This window comes from Raphanus sativus, chromosome 4 (assembly GCF_000801105.2).
Source record: "Raphanus sativus cultivar WK10039 chromosome 4, ASM80110v3, whole genome shotgun sequence".
Lineage (NCBI taxonomy): Eukaryota > Viridiplantae > Streptophyta > Magnoliopsida > Brassicales > Brassicaceae > Raphanus > Raphanus sativus.
This window is the reverse complement of record NC_079514.1, coordinates 39,676,561-39,696,774: the sequence shown is the minus strand read 5'-3', so window position 1 is coordinate 39,696,774 and position 20,214 is coordinate 39,676,561. Positions and strand designations below refer to the sequence as shown.

At 33.8% G+C, this 20,214-nt stretch overlaps 2 protein-coding genes across 2 annotated transcripts; one reads left to right on the top strand and one right to left on the bottom strand.

The window, feature by feature from the left end:
* Window positions 1-4,349: 4,349 nt before the first annotated feature.
* On the top strand, window positions 4,350-7,138 carry LOC108853921 (growth-regulating factor 3). The gene is made up of 4 exons (XM_057008828.1): window positions 4,350-4,826; window positions 4,937-5,119; window positions 5,399-5,738; window positions 6,519-7,138. Exons 1-4 carry the CDS (start codon window positions 4,619-4,621, stop codon window positions 6,958-6,960), a joined length of 1,173 nt encoding a protein of 390 aa, XP_056864808.1. The 5' UTR covers window positions 4,350-4,618; the 3' UTR covers window positions 6,961-7,138.
* Window positions 7,139-7,378: 240 nt separating this feature from the next.
* Window positions 7,379-15,096, bottom strand: LOC108854779 (ABC transporter G family member 34). Its single transcript, XM_018628436.2, has 20 exons — window positions 14,524-15,096; window positions 14,285-14,405; window positions 13,876-13,964; window positions 13,682-13,766; window positions 13,316-13,606; window positions 13,140-13,230; window positions 12,145-13,045; window positions 11,911-12,071; window positions 11,697-11,800; window positions 11,437-11,602; window positions 11,280-11,354; window positions 11,093-11,211; window positions 10,684-11,016; window positions 10,300-10,590; window positions 10,137-10,220; window positions 9,795-9,928; window positions 9,491-9,718; window positions 9,222-9,393; window positions 8,860-9,114; window positions 7,379-7,838 (listed from the first exon to the last, which is right to left on the bottom strand). The coding sequence occupies exons 1-20, from the start codon at window positions 14,907-14,909 to the stop codon at window positions 7,569-7,571; spliced, it is 4,356 nt and encodes a 1,451-aa protein (XP_018483938.1). The 5' UTR covers window positions 14,910-15,096; the 3' UTR covers window positions 7,379-7,568.
* Between the last annotated feature and the right edge of the window lie 5,118 nt (window positions 15,097-20,214).

The following is a 20,214-nucleotide window of genomic DNA, read 5'->3' as shown; positions in this document are numbered from 1 at the left end:
GACGGTTTCCAGGTGGTGTCGGTCGAGTTGAAACTACAGTGACGCGTGTCGTCCAGCCGGTCCAGATCCTTACACGCGTCCGGTTTCCTCGACGGTTCGACATGCGGAAATCGCCCGGTTTAGTCTGGTTTGATTTACAGACCCACCGGTTTAATCTTGGTTTGGCCCTTTGTTGTTTTGGTTGGGTTCCAGCTTCATGGGCTTTTGTTGTTTCTTTTAGTTGTTGTAACTGGGCTTGACCCTTTTTATTTAATATCAAAATCTTGACGGAAAAAAAAAAAGAGAACGAAAACGAAGAAAAAAAAATACAAAAATTTTAACTTTAAAAGATGAATCAGTAATTAGTTTCGATAAAACTGAAACTCTTTACTTTATCAAACTAGAAAAAAAAAAGCAAAGAAAGAGATATAGAGATAGAATAATAAAGCACGTGGGATCACGTGAGGCCTCGCGTGCCGGCGTGACTTGCCTTTTACTACAAAAGTAATTAGAAAAACTTATGTCCAAAGAAAAAAGTAGGACCAACGTGGACTGACTCGGACCCTTCTGTTTTTATAATATTAATACTATAATAATATACGTTTCTTTCTTATACAACAAAACATAAAATATTAGTTTTTTTTTTGTAACAGAACATAAAATATTAGTTATATAAAATAAATTATATACAAAATAAGTTCTGACAGATTGTGTCAGGAAAACGTATTTGTCTTCTCTTGAACATGTGAACTCTCGCCCTCCTTTGCCTCTTCTTTCTTATTCTGTGTCCTTCTTCCTCAAATTTTTATATATTTCGATTTCGTTTTCAGATATATCATATAACAATAATTTGTTTTGTCAATTTTAATTTAATATACCAATTTTTAAAATCAATAGATTAAATCAAATCATTGACGTTAAAAAGAGAGGGCTACTTTACTTTCCCGAACTTTTTTTATCTGAAATCAACAAATTTTTTCTTTTCGTTTTTTCAGAGAGAAAATTTTTTTTTTTTTTTTCCTTAAACCTTCCAGAGAGAAAATATTGATTGGTTATGTTTTTACTTCGGTAACTTATATAGACGATATAATTGCATGAGCGTATTTTATAGTTGAAAGATCTTTGTTTGCACCATAATAAGAAGATCGTAAGATGGGGAAATGTAGAATAAACCCTAATGAAAGAGTTGATTAACAAACAAATATGAATGACGTTAGGGATATGAATTAGCGAATAATTTTATATTTTTGGGTGGGAGGGAAGTGATGTTAAAAGATTTAAACAGGTAAAACTAAAGAAACAAAGGGGGTAAAAATAAAAAAGAGTACTAAGAGTAGTCAAATCAAAGATGAGTCACAGCAATAGAGAGAAACCCTCACCACCCACTTGTTTACTACTCACTTTTATGCTTTTTTCTCACTTCTGAGTTTTCTGACACAGCCACCTGCGTCTTCTTCTTTTTCTCTTCCTCATTATTATTGAGTCGAACCGATTGTACAACCTAACTAAACCCCCCCAAAAATTGAATTGTATATAGAAAACAAAATCAAACCGTTGACAAACCCCGGCACAAAATGAACCAAAACTTTGCCAAACTTTTAACCTACAATGTTGGTTTTGGTTCCAAAAATGGCAACTGCATAAAGAGTAAGTAACTTACATAACTCACATAGGGTAGTGTGAAGCATTCTTATTGAATAGTTGTGATCATCGAGTTTGAACAAAATAGATAAAAATTTAACAAGTAATCTGGTTGGAGTTTTCAAAGTCCATACAAGGATATGGCTTTGCAGTGAAGATGCTTTGCTTGGGTCCGCAAAAGAAAAAGGTTGTCTACAGCATATAAGCCTATATGGTTTCTCACTAATAAATTTACCATTGGTTCGATCTTAGTACTCTTGTTCGAGAATTATTTTAAATATTTGGTGTTTGAGATTAGCCAAATAGATATCCTTTCATCAGTTACAAAATATAAACAACCGGATTTTGTCTCAGAGACCAACTTCAATACTATTTTTCTTCTATAATTTAATATATTTTAAACTAATTCTATTATACAGTAATTTTTGCTTTAAAAATATTATTCTATAGTATAATTAATCTATTACAAAGTAAAATACAAAACAATATTTTTATTTATTGTAAAATAGAATAAAAAATATTATTTTATATTTCAATCTATAATAGAATAGAATAATACTATTGAAGTAAAATTTACTTCATAATAGATTTATTATATTTTATAGTAAATTATATAAAAATAAAATGTCACTGGAGATGTTTTAATCTAAAAAGATTATAGATTTAAGTCCAATTTTTTTTCGAACTAAAAAAAAATCTAAAGAAGCGAATTTTTGATGTAGTATTTCACCAAGTTTTTTTAACCAATTTGTTTTGGCTTAGTGGTGAACGAAATCACCTGAACTCGGATTTCCACGGTTACAAAAAAAAGATTTTGCATGATCTTAAGTTTGATGCCATCCTATACAACCGACAAATTTTTCTACGACAATACATCGTCCAAAAGTTAAAATTTTCAGTCGGTGAGATCTTTTTTCTTCAACAATCTAGAGTCTAGATCTGTGGATAGGAAACATGGACTAGAGAGAGGGTACGCAATTTAAAGGTCAAAACTAGATTTTGACCCGCGCTTTTTAAAGCGCGGGATAAGTTTTTCTGACAAATTTATTAATCCGTTAGTTTTTCACTAATATATTTAGGTTTGAGTGTGGTTTCAAATTGTTTTTTTTTTTTTGGTTTTCGGTTCGATTATATTTTGGATTTCTGGTTATTGGTTCATGAGATATATAAAATGTTCGGTTATTTATGAATTGAATTTGATTTTGGTTTGATTATTTTAGTCCGGTTTGATTCGGGTAATAATGATAATAATCCGATAAAATTTCAAGTTCAGTTATTTTCTGGTTTAGTTTTTGCTTTTGGATAATCTCAAATACAAAATCATATTTTATATAAAATGTTGTATAGCTCAAATAAATTTTAACATACGAAGAAAGAATTCTTGTGTTTCAGTTCTTAAGAAAATTAGGATAAATTTATATATTTCGGGTAAAAGTAATATGATACTCTTTTTGGATAATTTGGTCTATAATTAGGATTTTTAAAATATTTGATAAATTTAAAACTAAAATATAATTAATATTTTCGATCAAAAAATAAAAATAAAATGAATATTTAAGATACATATAAACTGTATTTTGGATCTTTAAATATCTATTTGGTTCTCGATTTGTTTCTGATTTTGTTTTAGGTTTAGTTTTTATTTTTATTTTTTGTTTCTTTTTTTTTGTTCTGCTTCAGTTCGGTTTACGGTTCTTGATATTTCGAAACTTAAATCTTTTATACAAATATATCTTGGTTTATAGAAATATATCTTGTGTTTGATAACTGACTGATTTAAATATATTTTTAATGATAGATTTATAAATAAAATATTATGATTGTTATCATCTTAAAACCGTTTTAAATATACACGATATTTAAAGAATAAATGAATGAGATATCATGAGTTATAAATATGGTGGAAGAAAAAAAGAAAGAAGAAAACCATACAGATGTTAACATATTAGATTGTGTTTTAGTAATTTCCATGACTCTTTGAACTAAAACTCTTTTTTATTAAAAAAATAGAAGTCTACGAATTAGAGAAGAAAAGAATTTACTTATTTGATAGGCCTTTTATCGTGTGTTGCAATTTAGTTTCCTTATAATTAGGAACAAAATCTCAAAAATAATTCAAAGGTCCGATTTAAATTAGATGGCAAGTAACAATATGCTTACCTATAATTTAGGAGTGGCACTGTTGTAAATATTTTAGAAAATCATGGGGATGTCAAAAAAATGGCTGCTGTTTTAATTGTATTGATACACACAGTGGAAAGTACATTCAGTTAACAAATTAATACCATCTTTGACAAAAAAAAAAACAAATTAATACCATCTCAAATTTAAAGTAATTCGGTTTGTCGTCACCAATGCAGTTGCAAATTATATCTGACGTAACGCTCTCACTCATTTAAATAATCTCTGAACAAAATCACTTTAACATATCAGATATCTCATTAATGACACCATTATTTTTGTTAAATAAACTAATTAAAAGGAGAGCATACTAATTATTAAAGGGAGATAATTATGCAAGTGGTATTTCCAAGACAGAGAGACAGAAAAACTGCAGGTAATTAGCTCTCCATCTTCATATTACAGTGTGGTTCTTTCTGGGTTTCCTGACTTGCTTTTAATATATAATTAATAAAATATGAGATTGATGAAGATTAATGAACCCAATTAATAAAGTTATATTCTTGTTTACTGCATAGTTTTTCTCCCCATATGTCTTGTCTCACTGTCTTTTTCTCTCTCAAGTCCCTTAATAAAAACCTTCTTTCTTCCTTCTCTCTCTCTCTCTACCTGCAGAAGAAGCTCAGATATACAGAAACTGACTACAAAGAACAAAGCTGAGAGGGAAAAAGTTGTTCTTTTCTTCTGCCAGTCACAACCCCAACAAGACTTTGCTGTTTGTTTTGCATAGGCTATTAAATCATACCCTGGAACACAATACAAAAAAGGTTGAACCACCAATAATCTCAAAAAGCAGCCAACTCTCTCTCTCTCTCCCATGGATTTGCAACTGAAACAATGGAGGAGCCAGCAGCAGCAGCAGACAGAGCCAGACGAACAGCCTTCTGCAGCAAAGATACCTAAACATGTTTTTGATCAGTTTCAGTCACACAGTGCAGCTTCTACTGCTCTTCCACTCTTTACCCCTGATCCTACACCTTCCAAACTCTCCTCTCTGTCGTCTGATTCTTCTGCCAGGTTCCCCAGTGAGTCTTTCTTGAAACTTGGAGATGGACTTTTCACTCGATCTTATGATATGAGTGTTGTTAATTTTGAAGTGTGTTTTTTTTTTTTTTTTTATTTTTTTTTTTTGAAGAGATGGGGAGCTTCTTTAGCTGGGCACAGTGGCAAGAGCTTGAACTACAAGCACTGATCTACAGGTACATGTTGGCTGGAGCTGCAGTTCCACAAGAGCTCCTTTTGCCCATCAAGAAAAGTCTTCTCCATCTATCCCCTTCCTACTTCCTTCACCAACACCTCCCTCATTACCAGCCTGCTTGTGAGTCCCTCTCTCTCTCTCTCTCTCTCTCTCTCTCTCCCCTTCTTGGTTTCATCTCATTTTTTTTTAAATCACTTCTCATTGTTTAAAGAGAAAGTTAAATATATTTTATTAATAGGATGCATGTGTTTTGTGCTGTTGGAGTTGTGTTCCCAAGATTCAGACTATTGATTTAGTATTATCTTGTTTTTGCAAATCTTGAACAAGCATGTGATGGGTTCTTGCTTTTTGTCTGACATGGTTTGTGTTCTTGATCTGATCTGTTATGTGGGAAAACAGGGTATTTGGGGAGGGGGGCTATGGATCCTGAGCCAGGGAGATGCAGGAGAACGGATGGCAAGAAGTGGAGATGCTCCAGGGACGTCTTCGCTGGCCACAAGTATTGCGAGCGCCACATGCACCGTGGCCGCAACCGTTCAAGAAAGCCTGTGGAAACTCCAACCGTCAATGCCACCACCACCACCACTACCATGGCTGCTGCTGCTGCAGCCGCACCCGCCGCAACAACAACTTCGTTTGCTTTTGGCGGTGGTGAGGAAGTGGGTCAAGGAGGATCTCCTTGTTTCTTCTTCTCTGGCTCTTCCAACTCTTCATCTGAACTTCTCAACCTTAGTCAAAGGTAATAAAGAGACACTGTTTTTTTTTTCTTGTCTGTTTTGAGTTGTTGGTCTTGTTAGTCAAAAACATTAAACACATAATAAAAGACTTGAGACAGTTTGTTTTGGTTGAGACTTGAGACAGTTGTGTTTGAATGAATGATCACTGGTTTTCACTTTTAAAGATTTAAGAGTAAAGCTATTATTAACTACGATGATCAGGATATCACTTGGGGTTTGTTATGTTCATAAGCTGAATGTGAAGTGTGCTGTTGTGGAGAGAGGGGTAATGTTGGAAACTGAGAGACATCTTTTTATCAATTTTAGGGTTTTTGTTTGTTAGCTTAAGAGATAATGATGACATTGGATTTGATAGAATCTATTATTTCAAGCTAGCTGTTGAGACTTTTCAAACAGAGAAAATAGAAAGAAAGAGAGAGAGAGAGAAAGAGGTACAGTATTAGGTAATTAGGTACAGAACAAAGGAGAATGGTAGGACCTTAGTGAAAGCTGACCCATATATGTCTCATATCTTTGCAGAAAAGTTAAAGCTTTTAGATTCTTCTGCTGCACCCACCTCCCCTATCCACACACACACACAGACACACATCACATTCATACAAAACTCATAAATAAATATCTATGAACTACTTGATCAGCTTTTGAAAACTTTTTTTTTTTAGCTCTTGAAAACTTGCATTAGAAAAGTGCTTTTGAGTCCTAAAAACCATTTAAAAGGGTTTATTTAATTTATTTTGCTTTGTGCTTTGTTTTTCTTTATGGGTTTGATTTTGTTTTAACAGTTGTTCAGAGATGAAGCAAGAAAGCAACAACAAGAGGCCGTATGAGTCCCATGGATTCGGCAACAACAACACATCAGACGGAGGCCACACTTTAAGGCACTTCTTTGACGACTGGCCTCGTTCCGAAGCCGACAACAGTTCAACCCCTATGACCTCGGCTACTTGTCTCTCCATCTCCATGCCCGGAAACTCTTCCTCAGACGTCTCTCTGAAGCTGTCCACTGGCAACGAAGAGGAAGAAGCTAGGACCAATAATAATAATAACAATGGGAGGGACCAGCAAAACATGAGCAGCTGGTGGAGCGGTGGTGGAGGAGGGTCCCATCTCAACAACAACCACCAAATGGGTGGACCGTTGGCAGAAGCCCTGAGATCTTCCTCCTCGACTTCTCCAACCAGTGTTCTCCATCAGCTCGGTGTTACGACACAAGCCTTTCATTAAACAATGTAACAACCAACAACACAACTTTGCAGATTTTTTTTTTTACTGTTTTGTTTTGGGTTCTTCTTATCCCTTTTTCTTTTAAGCTGTCCACTGTATCTGTAACAGTTACTCTACAGATTTGTCTCTAAAAAATTGTCAGTTTATTTGCAATGACTGAACAAAGAGTTATCGTTTCTTTGTTTAGTTAAATGAGCTTTTTACAGAGGTGAAGAACTCAGCAGAGTCGTCTAGCCGATTGAAGCCATTGAATAAAGAACAATAAGAGTACAAAACGATCTTGTACTCCCCGGGAACAGAGCAAACCAATACGGTGGTTAGAGTAACTGTTGGTCCAGTGGAAGTTGAATGACAAAAAGACCAAGTTTACCTCTCTCAATCACAGTTTTGTAAATTGCATTCAGTGGTAGTGCATATATAGTTTTGAAAAAAGAAAAAAAAATATTCCATAGATCAAAAGCATAATTTGGTAACGTAAGCTGTTAAAATTGTTGTTAACTGACCAAATAAAAACCAATATGATAAATATAAGAAAATTTACATGAATTTCAACAACGTCCAAAACACACTATGCTACAAATGTTATTTCTTCTTCTTCTCCTCCATCATCACCTTCTTTGAAAGTTGAGGAACTTGATACCATAAGCAAAGACAAAGACAAACAGCAGTATCCATCCGATGTGGACAGCAGCTACAACCGGCAAGAAGTCATGTTCGAACCCGAACCCATCTTTCAGCAACGTTCTGAGGCTCATGTCTCCAACACCAGCGATCTGCACCGTCGCATCTTTGTCTCCTACTTGAGATGTGATGATCCCGTACAACGTCCATGCCACTGGTGTTGCCCAGTAGTACCATCTCCACCATATCGGTATTTGCTGCGTTTGTCACCAAAACTTAAACGTTAGTCAAATAGGCTTAACTCTAAAATGACATGTTAAAAGTATTAATACTATATTTAAAAATAATAATATAACTAGATTTTGACCCGCCCTTAAAAGGGCGGGTATATTTTTTGTTTTAAATTTAATTTTTGATATTTGTTTTTTCTTTCCGATTATATTTGCATGTTTTTGTAATCATATTTGTGTATAAATTTTAATCAAAATATATTTGATTAAATAATAGCAATAAAATTGATTTGGTATACGCACGGTTAAGGGCTGCGGGTCAAATTCACCCCGCTGACCCGCCAACCCGCGAGTTATAGAGATATTGTCTTAACAAATAGAATTAGCATATCATTATAGAGAAATATGTCAATAATGTATGTTTACGTAATTATATAAAATAACATGTTATATTAATTAAATAAAAGGTTAGAATTCTAAAAAGTAAATATATTTTGTAACATATAAAAAGAATAGAATCAGTTACGTGATGCAAAATACTTATTAGCATATCTGAAAGTGGCAAAATTTTCAAAGAACCATAAAAGATGGTTATATTTACCTTCCATTAGAAATATAAAAAGTAAATATATGAAATATATAAAAGAAATATATGTTGTTTAACAAAAATAAACACAAAAAAAAAAAGTGACCACCGAAAGTTTTGGTCATGAAGTTACTATTGGTGGTTATGAAGACACGGTTTGTTTAATTTCAATGCAGTTAGTAGATATATAATTTATTTAAGTAGATAAAATGAAAAAATAATTGTTGGACCCAACTTCATATCAATTGGACATGTTGAAGAATTAATAGAATAGATTTTAAAAGTTAGTAGTTCCGTTTATATGTGCTTAATTTTTCTTTTGAAATTATAGACCAAATTTACAAATATAATAACATAGTTTAAAGTGCTTTGATAAAAAAAACACATAATTTAAAGTGCTCTGGTTAGTTAGACTTTCTTAATTTAATTATTGGTTATGTAAGTTTAGGTGAAGAATGTTACCGGTCTTGGGATGAGGAAACCGGAGAAGAGATTCCAGAGACTGAGGAAGAAGGACATGCAGATCCCAGCTATTTGATAGTTTGGTGTCAAGGCCACAAGCATCATACCGTATAGAGTGAAGTAGATGAAGCTTGTCAACATGTAGTAGTAGAACCACAAGAACCTTGCCACGGTCCAGTCATATCCAATCATCGAGTAAAGGATTAGCGTGTAGACTGCTGTTTGTATCGTGTTGTACATGATTTCCACCGCCACCTGCATGCGCCAATTTTAAGCCCTTGATCAGTTTCTCATTGTGGTGTTAACAAAACTTTAAGATATAATAACATAAGACAAAGAGTGTTAAAGAATGGTTAATTTACCTGAGAGATTGCATAGGGTATGGCTGAGTACATTCCAGCTGCTTTCTCACGGTAGAACACAGTTCTCTCAATGGCTATTGCTGGTTGAACTGTTGCAGCATTGGTGGCACCGAGGAACAATACCGCGGCGAACATAGCTCCAAAGAAGTTATTTAGGTCTTGCTCTTTCTCACTGTTTTTGGTTTTTTGGGATGAATCAGTGACGTTTTTTGATAATAAGGATAATATAGTTTAATAATGGAGCAAAATGAAAGAAAACAATTACTTACATTTTCGTTCCTGTTTGCCAAAAAATCAAACCAAAACAGACGCCAATGACTATTGTCATGAGAAACCTGATGGCATTGTACTGAGGGTATCTCCAGTTAGACCAATACTGTTTCCAGAAGCAAGCTTTGATTTGAGTCGAGAACGGTTGTGAGTACTTAGTTGGGAAGTAGAGATCCTTCGATCCTGCTGGTGGAGTACTTAGCTCTTTGATGAGTTCTTGATTTCTCCTGAAGTTAGATATCAACGTTCAGATTAGGACAGTGTTAAGTAACATTCTGTTCTAACGTTATTCTTTTAGCATACCGATAAAGAGAGGAGTTGGCGAATAGTTGAGCAAAGTCCAAGTTCATTTGTGACTCCATTGAAGGAGTAGTAACGTCAAGCATCCATGTCGCAGGATTGTATCCGTCCTTGATCTTTGGAACCCCTTCAACAGCCTGCAAAACAATGCTTTTAGTTTAGTTCAATGTTCTAAAATCGGTATAGCTGACGCCTAACCGTCCACCTAGGCGGTAAACCGGCATAAGGATTTATTTTAAAATCGCCTAACTACTACCTATAACAGTTTTATTATCATTGGTTTGGTCACTTGAATGGATATCCAAATTCATATATATATGGAAAGAAAAAAAACAGATGATTCACCTCAAAGTATTCAACAAGTTTTTGTGAGTGATGACCTAAACTTCCAGCATATATAACTTGACCTCCACGTTTCATCAACAGAAGCTGCATTAAACCAAAGATAATACGTTAGTTTCATTCCACAACAGTTTCCATGAGACCAACCAACGGTAGGAATCCAAACCTCATCAAAGGACTCGAAAATGTCGATGCTAGGCTGGTGAATGGTACAAACAACAGTTCTCCCTGTATCAACAGTGTTCCTAACGGTACGCATGACAATGGCGGCAGCTCTTGCATCAAGACCAGACGTAGGCTCGTCCATGAAGATTATAGAAGGGTTAGCAACCAACTCAACCGCAATAGTGAGCCTCTTCCTCTGTTCTGTTGAAAGACCATCGACCCCAGGAAGTCCAACTATAGAGTTTCTTAGAGGTTTCAGCTCAACCAACTCCATCACTTCTTCAACAAACATCTATCAATCAAACACGAGTAGGCCAAAACAGGTCACCTCACTACTTTTATAATAAGACAAACAATGAAACTTTGTGATTAGTAAATCACTTACCTCTCTTGTCTTAGCATCTATATCTGCTGAGAGACGAAGCCAGGCTGAGTAGATGAGCGATTCATAAACGGTAACATGTGGAGAATGGATGTCATTCTGTTCACAGTAGCCAGAGACTCTAGCGAATGTTGATTGGTTCTTTGGGTAGCCAGATATGCTAATACTCCCTTCCACGTATCCTCCTGTTTTTCTTCCGGCCAAGACATCCATTAATGTTGTCTTGCCTGCACCACTCACACCGACCAATGCAGTCAACACCCCTGGCCTGAAAGCTCCACCAACGTCTCTTAGTAGCTGCAGACGATCCCCTTCAACCCCTTGAGCCTTCATTTCCTGAAATGTTCAAAGAAAACAATGATTGTAGCGAAGTCTAACATAGAGAAAGATGTATGAGACGCAGTTTACTTACTGCAGGCATGTCCACGTAGTAGTTCACATTTTGGAATGCAAGAGAAAGTGGTTGGAAAGGTAAAACCATTCCCCTCTTTGGTCCACTACTTGAACGGTTACTGAGTTCCACAATAGAACCTGCAGCTTCACACAAGAGTCAGAAACATATATGTAGAGACCATTAGTGGTGAAGTAAAAGAGTTCACCTTCTGTTCCACGGCTATTCCCTCTATGTTTGTCTTTAACTTCTTCCACAGCTGTAGCTTTAGAGTCACCAAGAGCTGGAAAAGAAACATTATTCAAGATCTTGTCAGCTACAAAATGATTCTTTGTCGAAATTTCAGAAATAAGAGGAACACTTACGGTTCAAATACATCAAGGCTATGATGTAAAAGAGATTGAACAACAAAGAGAAACCAAGAAGCGCCACAATACAGATCCAAAACCAGTGTGGCTCTGTAAAGAATCCCCTGCTCTTCAGAAGGACTTCTCCAACTGTTTTCGCGTCGATGCGTGTATCATTGTTGGGCTGTAACATGTAAACAACAGGTTTTTTTTTTTGCATCAGAATAGGCAAAAGAGAAGCAAAGAAAAATGAGGACTTGGTGAATGAGAAAACTTACAGCTCCCCATCTCTCATCAAGAAACTCATTCATAACAATAGCAGTTTGTCCATACATCATAGGGGATATGTAATAGGCCCAAGTCATCCATGATGGGATGTCATCTGTCCAAAAAAAAAAAGGAATATTAAATATGGGTTACAAAAAAAAAATATGGGTTTCATATAACAACCTCATAGAGAGCAGAGTATAGTTTCTTGTTTTTTGCTTTTACCTTTAGCAATAATGAAGCCTCCAAGAGTAAACACAATGAGCAATGTGAAGGTACCAACCGAGTTGGAGACGACTTCTGTTCTTCCAACCGCTCCAAGGAATCTAAACAAGGAAAGAGCCATCTGATTCACACAGAAGTATGCCAGCAACTGTTTGAAAAACCTAAAAAATGGACACAAGTTTTGGTTTAGTTCAAGAGAATATAAAAGAAGGTTTCATTCGTAAGAAAATGTACCTGGAAGCAGCAGGAGCAAAACCAACAGTGTAGTATGTAAGAACAATCCATATTCCAGACTCAATAAGAGACAATGGAATCTTTAGAAGCCAAGCTGGTAAGGCAAAAGCCCATGGAGGATAGAACAAGAAGTCCCTCTGCTTGTAGAAAACTGGGAGCCTCATCACTGTGAATGCTAGTTCAGCCATACCATTAAACATCACATTGATCAAGCTGAAGAACAAAACACCATAGAACTTTTGACCGTCTTGCACCGTGCCTACGTGCATCTCTGTCCTGAGATAGACCGTCATAGTAATCAAAGACATGATTGTGATCTGGACGGTCTTGAACACATACACAAAGGAGTTGCGCTTCATTAGCAGCCATTCTCTGTCAAAGCATGCCTTGAAGAGCTCCCAGTTTGATATACCATACTTTTCTGTCACTAACGCAGCAGGATGGGTTTTGGATTTGTCATAAGGAGTCCTGATCTCTGAAGCGAGTTGTTGTCCGGTGTGGAAAGATTTGAAGCCGTTTGAGAAATCACTCACTGAGACGTAGCTGTAAGGTTGTTCTCTCCTGTTCCAGTACTGTTCTTGGTCTTTCTTTGAGGTGACTTCTTGCAGAAAGTCTGCAACACCTTTCCTTTCAGGACATTGGAACCCCATGTACTCAAAGAACTCAAGAACATTGTCTCTTGGGCCCTGGTAGACAATTTGACCCTCTGAGAGCAGGATGATGTCGTCGAAAAGCTCGAATGTCTCCGGTGCAGGTTGGAGAAGGGAGATGATCATTGTAACATCTGAGATATGAACTAGTTGCCTCATGAACTTGCAGATCTGGAAGGTTGTGGAACTATCCAAACCTGTCGATATTTCATCCATGAAAAGAGCTGTTGCTGGTCCTACCAACATCTCTCCTGCTCAGTTTAGACAAGAGTCATCTGAGTTATGGACATTGTAATGACATCAAAAGTAGTGAGCATATGTAATACTTTCAAAGTTTTTTTTTACCTGTTGTTAGACGCTTTCTTTGTCCACCAGAAACACCTCGTCTCATCACATCACCAACGAGTACGTCAGCACAAATGTCAAGACCAAGTATCTGTCAAGTTAGAATTTACCAAAAATGAGCACAAAAATACTTAAAATACTTTGTTAGTACTAAGAAGATGAAAGAGAAGCTGTACCTTAAGTACATAATCAGTAACCAAACTAGTTTCTTGCCCTGCTATGGCAATAGATTTCATGAATGCATCAATTTCAGGGTCTGGCTTTATTCCTGCTTCTCTCTCCCTCCTTGAGAGCTCAGTCAGCAACTGGTACCGTGTCCCAACACCTAGACAGCGTCCAGAAAAATCCAGCGTCTCTCTTACCGTCATTTCTCCAAAGTGAAGGTCATGTTGACTGATGTATGCACATGTCTTTTGAGGAACAAACTCTCTGAACTCATGACCACAGTAAGTTATCTTCCCTGACATCTGTTTAACACTTTCAATGTTAACTTAACAACAATGAGCGCATATATATAAAAGATAGAGTCATAAAGAACAAACCTGGAGAGTGTCATCAAGCTTTCCAGCCAAAACTTGTAACAAAGTTGTTTTCCCTGAACTTGGTGGACCAAGTAGTAAGGTCATCCTGTAAAATTTCAACAAACAATGTAACTCATGTAGTCTCCTTCCTCTAAAAGTTTCAAATATAATTATATACCAAAGATCATATTGTTGCATTTTGGTTTAATATTTACCTTGAGGGTTTAACAATGCCACTTATATCTTTAAGTATCTGAATCTTCCTCTTTTTAGATGGAAGGAGGTGGCACATACCAAGAATGCTCTATATTTACAAAATAACAGAAGTAAAACTTCAAAATCAACCAACAAAAAAAAAAGAAGAAAAAAAAAAGAAGCAAGTTGGCAACAAAATGAATATAGTATCTCATAGTCGTTATTATTACCTCCATAAAGTTAAACATATGTACACATAAACTTTGAGTTTTTTTAAAAAGAAAATATTCTAGTTTTGGACCAACCAAGTTTCATCCCAAAAAAGGAAACATTGATGTCCAAGAAGCAAGCCGCAAAGTTAGGTTTTGACTTTTTGCTGAAAGTTAGATCTTATTTTCTCAAAGACATCGAACAAGATAAAGTACGAACCTCGAGTGTATTCAAAGTGACGTTGAAGAGAGTAGGAAGCGCTCTGCTTGCACTACGCACATCTCCTTCCACTGATATGTTCTCATATCTTACTTCAATCTTCGGAACTTCGATTCCCACTCTGTTTTTAATTCAACAAAAAATAAATAAAATCAATTTATTTTCAGACAGTGACATAAAGACAAAGAGATTGAGATTTGTAATAACGATGTTTTTGTAGTTTTGTAATAACTAAAAACCTGTCTGTTCTTTCTCTCAACCGACGGAGAAACTTCTCGTTGTCTTCTTCGACGAACTTCAAGATCATCTCCATGAGATGTTTCTTCTCCTTAGGTGCTAGATTCGCCAAGTCAACCTCCTCAAGCCTACCCTTCCCGTTCACCGTCGTTTCTTGCGGCAGCATCCCTTTCCTCAGCCTATCGAACGTCGGCAGCCTCTCGATCGCCGCCCACCGGAGCTCCACTTCATCGTCCTCCCTCCGTTTGCTGCTCCCGAAAACCTCGTCTGCCGCCGGAGGAGCGAACACGTCTCTGAAGCTTCCGGGTAAACTCCGGTGACTTGTGGAACCTAAACTCCCTCTCCCGCTCATGGTTCGGACATGCAGATCTTCGTCTCTTCCTAACATCGCGGAGACTGTTGAGTAGTCGTGTGTTTTGAGATATGAGTAGAGGAGGTGGAGAATGGTTTAGTTGAGATCCGAAATCTCAGGCCGATTCAGTTCCGTCCGGCATTAAAACGGAGAGAGAAACTTTGAGAGGGGAGACAAGAGGCGGGTGAAAAGTTTTGTGGGCTTTCTCTATTTAACATTTCTTTTTTTTGAAGATTGAATTTATAGATGAGGATTTTGTAATAAAATAATATGCTATAGTGATCTGTTATATAAAACTTCAGATATTGTTAAATATTAACTGAAAGTGAAACTAACTGCGACTTTATTATTCCGAGTATTTTATTATCTATTCTAATCCTTCGCTTTTATAAAACTGCATATTTAAGAAAGAAAAAACTGGTTTAAAAGATACATTTTTATTTCTAATGCATTTTTACCGCTTAGTAATAATTAGTCGTAAACTATAAAAAATTAACTAAATTTTTAATATTTTAATAGTTTAAAATTATACTCTTTCCGTTTCATAAAAAAGATCACTTTGATATTTTTCACACATATTAAAAAAATTATAATATATTTAAATTTTATTAATTACATATATTTAACCAATAATATTTGAGACAAATTAAATTATTTATAAAATCATATTAATATTAAGATCAAATGTATTGGATTAAAATGACAATTTTTTGTAACAAAAAAATAATGTTATAATGACACTTAGAAACAGATGAAGTAAGAAATAAATAATAACAAAGTATACATTTATAACTAATTTTTTAAATATATTTTATTAATATGCGTGAAAGTTTATAAACATTATATTATTTTAAAAATATAAAGAGTATTAAACATTATTTTCTACGTATCATTTTAAGTGGTGTTTAAGGTTTTGTATGAATATTAAAAATACAAATTTTTATGTGGTTACATAAAATAACACTGAACAAAATAAGTCAACCAATAAAAAACTATGGTATTTTTATTGGTCACAAATTTCTAATGATATTAAATTTTATTTAGAATATTGATAATATTATATGAAACAAAATAAAACATTTGAAACACCATTTAAAGTGACACGGAGAGAATAGTAAAATCTAGAAAGATTGGTGGATAATTAAAAAGAGTAGAAAGTATCTAAAATAATTTTATTTAGAAATATTAGAAAGAATAACGGAAAGCTGGAAAAAAAAGAAACAAAAATTGGACTTTGATGGATTTTACTAGGATTATAATAACTATGTGTAACTCTAACCTAAATGTTACATTTTCCCATCACTGTTGCCACATTTGTAATTATGCAAAAACAAAGTTTTGAAAAAAGTTTTGAAATATAGGTAGGAATCGGATGGACTTTTGTGGTGTATATATATAATTGTTTTTTTGGTGAAATGGTTTTGAGGAATCGTTTGATGTAATTTTTAAGCATCGTACGAGATTATTTTACATCATGAACGAATGTTATAATCATCATTTATAATAGGATTCCAAAATATTAAAGAGTGAACGACAGTACTAATTTTGCGATCGCCACCATAACATGTTTGTGACTTTGTGATAAACATTAATAGTAATACATTATCATTGCGGACATATCACATCTCATTATGTATGTGTCCACATCTCACTGCATTTTCCGTCAATGGTGATCCGTGACGGTGATAAATAATTATAAAAACTTTACAATTAGGTGATAATTGTTTAATTTTCTGTACTGATCTTTTAATTTATGGTCCAAATCAAATATGTCAATATATACGCAATGAACGTGTTTGCAATATCCGGGGTGATTTACGTACGTGCTTGTGTCATAAATCAAAGAGATCAAAATAAGCTGAAAAATAAAGTAAAGTCAAATAAAAACAATCAAAGCCTTTGCGTACATCATTTGGATTATCATGTGGCCTTTTCAACAATATTTATTGTTGAACTACCACGATTATACAATTCTACATAAAATAATCATGTCACAAAATAGTAAGAAAAAGTGATATGGGACAATTAGACTATCTCCAATAGAACACAAAAACTTACTCTATAATTGACTCTAAAATAAAGTAATTCTATTATAGAGTTAGATTTGCTCCAATGGTTCACTCTATAATAGAGTTACTAGAGTGAATTATAGAATAATGTTGATTTTCACTCTATATTTGGAGTGGAAAAACAACATTACTCTATAATTCACTATATTTATAGAGTAACTCTATTATAGAGTGAACCATTGGAGCAAATCAAACTCTATAATAGAGTTATTATAAAAAATTATAAAGTAAGTTTTTGTGTTCCATTGGAGATGCCCTTAGAGACACAAAACAGTAAGAAAATAATATTTTACACTGTCAGAAATGGTGAAACATTTTAAAATAAAATAAAGTATCAATGCATGACAGTTTAGTTATAACTTTCTAGTTAATAAGATATGATATTGTTAAACTTTTTTTTTGCCATCTGCTATTTTATTAAACTTCAAATGTATAGCATGGAACCAGAATGTTTGAGAAAATCTAAATATTTTTCTTTCAGAATTTTAAATAAATATACTATTATGGCTTATTTACCACCTCAAAATGATAGAAGTAACCTAAGTTCATCTTCCTTGGACGCCAGACGCACTTGGCAAATCTTGTATAGTTTTCCACATTACGTTTGATATTTTTTGGTTAGCACCATTTCTCATTAATATATATAATAAACTGTTGTCTGATAGTGCATTTGGAAGCTGATAAGTGACAAAAACATGACCTGAAATGCGTTCTCTCTGTTTCAATTGGAATAGAGTTGATGTGTCAAGCTTAAAACATCGCACCTTGACCTTTTGATTTTAGGCAGCCATGCATCGAACACCATTGTTGACCGATTACATCAGTCTTATGGAGTTTGAATCAAAACTGATCGATAAAACCATTCATATATAAACACTAAATGGCAAATCTCTTCAGTTATGTATTCAGATCTTTTTTGTTAACAGTGTAGATTCTGATCTATAAACCCATAATTTCTCCTCATTTCCGGAGTCAATTTTTATGTTTCAATTTAACAAGTAATTCTCTGTCTCGAAAGTGTTTGAACCCATGACACAAGGAAACTAACCTTATACTACCTACGCTAGTAGGGGTGGGCGTTCGGGTACCCGTTCGGGTTCGGATCGGGTATTTCGGATTTTCGGGTATTTCGGTATAGGAGTATAATACCCGTTCGGGTATTTCTGAACTTCGGATCGGGTTCGGGTATTTTTAGTTCGGGATTCGGTTATTTCGGATCGGGTTCGGATATTTAGATTTTAAAAGAAATAAAAATAAAATTTTCTTTTTTAAAGTTTTTTATATTTAAAAATATAGATTTTACTTAACTGATTTTTTTCTTTTTATAGATTGAATGATTAATAGATTTGGAGATAACATTTCCAAAATAAAAATATTAATTTGGCTATTGTTTTTAAACTTTGGATGTAACTTTGGTTAATACATGAAATAAAAAGTTTAACATGCATTTTAAATGAATATCAAATTATCTTCTCCATAATTATATATATATATATATACTATATGATTTTAAAGTATGTCTAACATCAATATAAATATTTTAAATAAAATGAGAGATGTAAACTAGAAATATAAGGGTAAGTATACACATGTTCGGTTATTTTCGGATATCCATTCGGGTTCGGGTATTACCCGTTCGGGTTCGGATATCCAATCTCTCCTAACTTAATACCCGTTCGGGTATTTTACTACTTCGGTTCGGATTTCGGTTCGGGTTTTTCGGGTCGGGTTCGGGTGCCACTTCGGATATCGGATAAAGTGCCCACCCCTATACGCTACCAGCATTTTAGTATGAATTTGGATTTTCACTATAGAATTTTCCGGTTGATTAGTGACTGATCAGTAAAAATTAATAAAAATAATAATGTAATTTGTCATAATACACAACAAATAGGTTACACATATATGGATACTATAATAATAGGAATCTTCGCCATCACAAAATCTACGGCGAAAAGTATCAATAAAAACCATCATGTGATGATTTCATATACAGTACCCTAAGCTCAGACATATATAGCATATCTTTTGAAGATTTCAAACTTTGATATGCATTTGTACATTCGATAGTCGTCATGAACTTGACTTTGTTTGTGTCTTTGCGTATAAGTATTTAAAACGTTGTGTTATCATTTGTTGCAAAAGTTGGTGTTCAAAGAAAAAAGTCAAGTGTTGTAAAAGTTTGAATTGAATAAATCAAAAGACGAAAGCATAGGCCGAACTTAAGTATTTGAATGGAGTGGTAGGACAAAGACAGTTTTCTCACACAATCAGTTCTTTCGCACTTAAATCGTTATTCACATTTTTTGTTTTCAAAATACATTTAGCGAGAGATCTGCATACAGTATAATATTTTTTTTTTTTTTGTGAAAAAAATGAGTAAAATTTACATATAGTTCTATCTTTAACATTTGCTGGTGTTTTTGGAAGGTCTGCACATATTTAATTTTAAAATCTATTTATCTATTTTAACAATATAAAAATTATCATTGACTATGTATTTTTTCTATTTTCGTTATATAATTTTATGTTTATTTTAAAATAATTATATTAATATAATGTGTGTTTAATTATAATATATATATTATACAAATATTTCATTAAATTTTAATGTTTTTATAATTTTATTTCAAAATTGCAGTAATATGGTTTTAGTGCAAGATTTATTATTGTTTATGTATTATATTTTTATATTATGTGTTTTGATATATTTTATTCTAATTTTTATTATTTAAGCATATAATTTATTTTAGTTGAAATATTTTGTTCATTCAAAACTATAAGAATTGTTTGATCTACTTGATATGCCTACATGATCTGTTTTATCTGCATCTCTCATACACGATTTACTTGATCTACATTTGTTCCGCTTGATATATTTGATCTGCACCGATTGTACTGTTTTTAAGTCATCTCCAATCCAACACTAAAAACTACATCATTTTAGTGTAACACTATAATTTAACACCAAATTTGGTGTGATAATATTCACCACACTAAAATACTATTCATTTCAATAAAATACTATTCACTTATTTATTAATAAAATGCATAGATAAATAAATAAAAAATAAAAACATAAATACATATAATATTATAAAATTGTTTTTAGTGTTAAATTTAGTGTTATAATTGGAGTATTTTTTTTTGCTATGTTGAAACTACACTAAAATAGTATAATTTTGATAATAAAATAGTGTTAGGGGTTAAAAATACTCTTTTACCTTCCTGAACCTAAATAACAAGAGAGTAGTAATCCGATATATAATAAG

Coding starts and splice junctions, on each gene's coding strand:
- LOC108853921 (XM_057008828.1), top strand. CDS start 4,619: ATGGATTTGCAACTGAAACAATGGAGGAGCCAGCAGCAGCAGCAGACA. Junction 4,827..4,936: donor TTCTTCTGCCAGGTTCCCCA/GTGAGTCTTTCT, acceptor TTTTTTTTGAAG/AGATGGGGAGCTTCTTTAGC. Junction 5,120..5,398: donor CCCTCATTACCAGCCTGCTT/GTGAGTCCCTCT, acceptor GTGGGAAAACAG/GGTATTTGGGGAGGGGGGCT.
- LOC108854779 (XM_018628436.2), bottom strand. CDS start 14,909: ATGTTAGGAAGAGACGAAGATCTGCATGTCCGAACCATGAGCGGGAGA. Junction 12,072..12,144: donor TTTGCTCCTGCTGCTTCCAG/GTACATTTTCTT, acceptor TCCATTTTTTAG/GTTTTTCAAACAGTTGCTGG. Junction 11,355..11,436: donor AGCCTTGATGTATTTGAACC/GTAAGTGTTCCT, acceptor TTTCTTTTCCAG/CTCTTGGTGACTCTAAAGCT.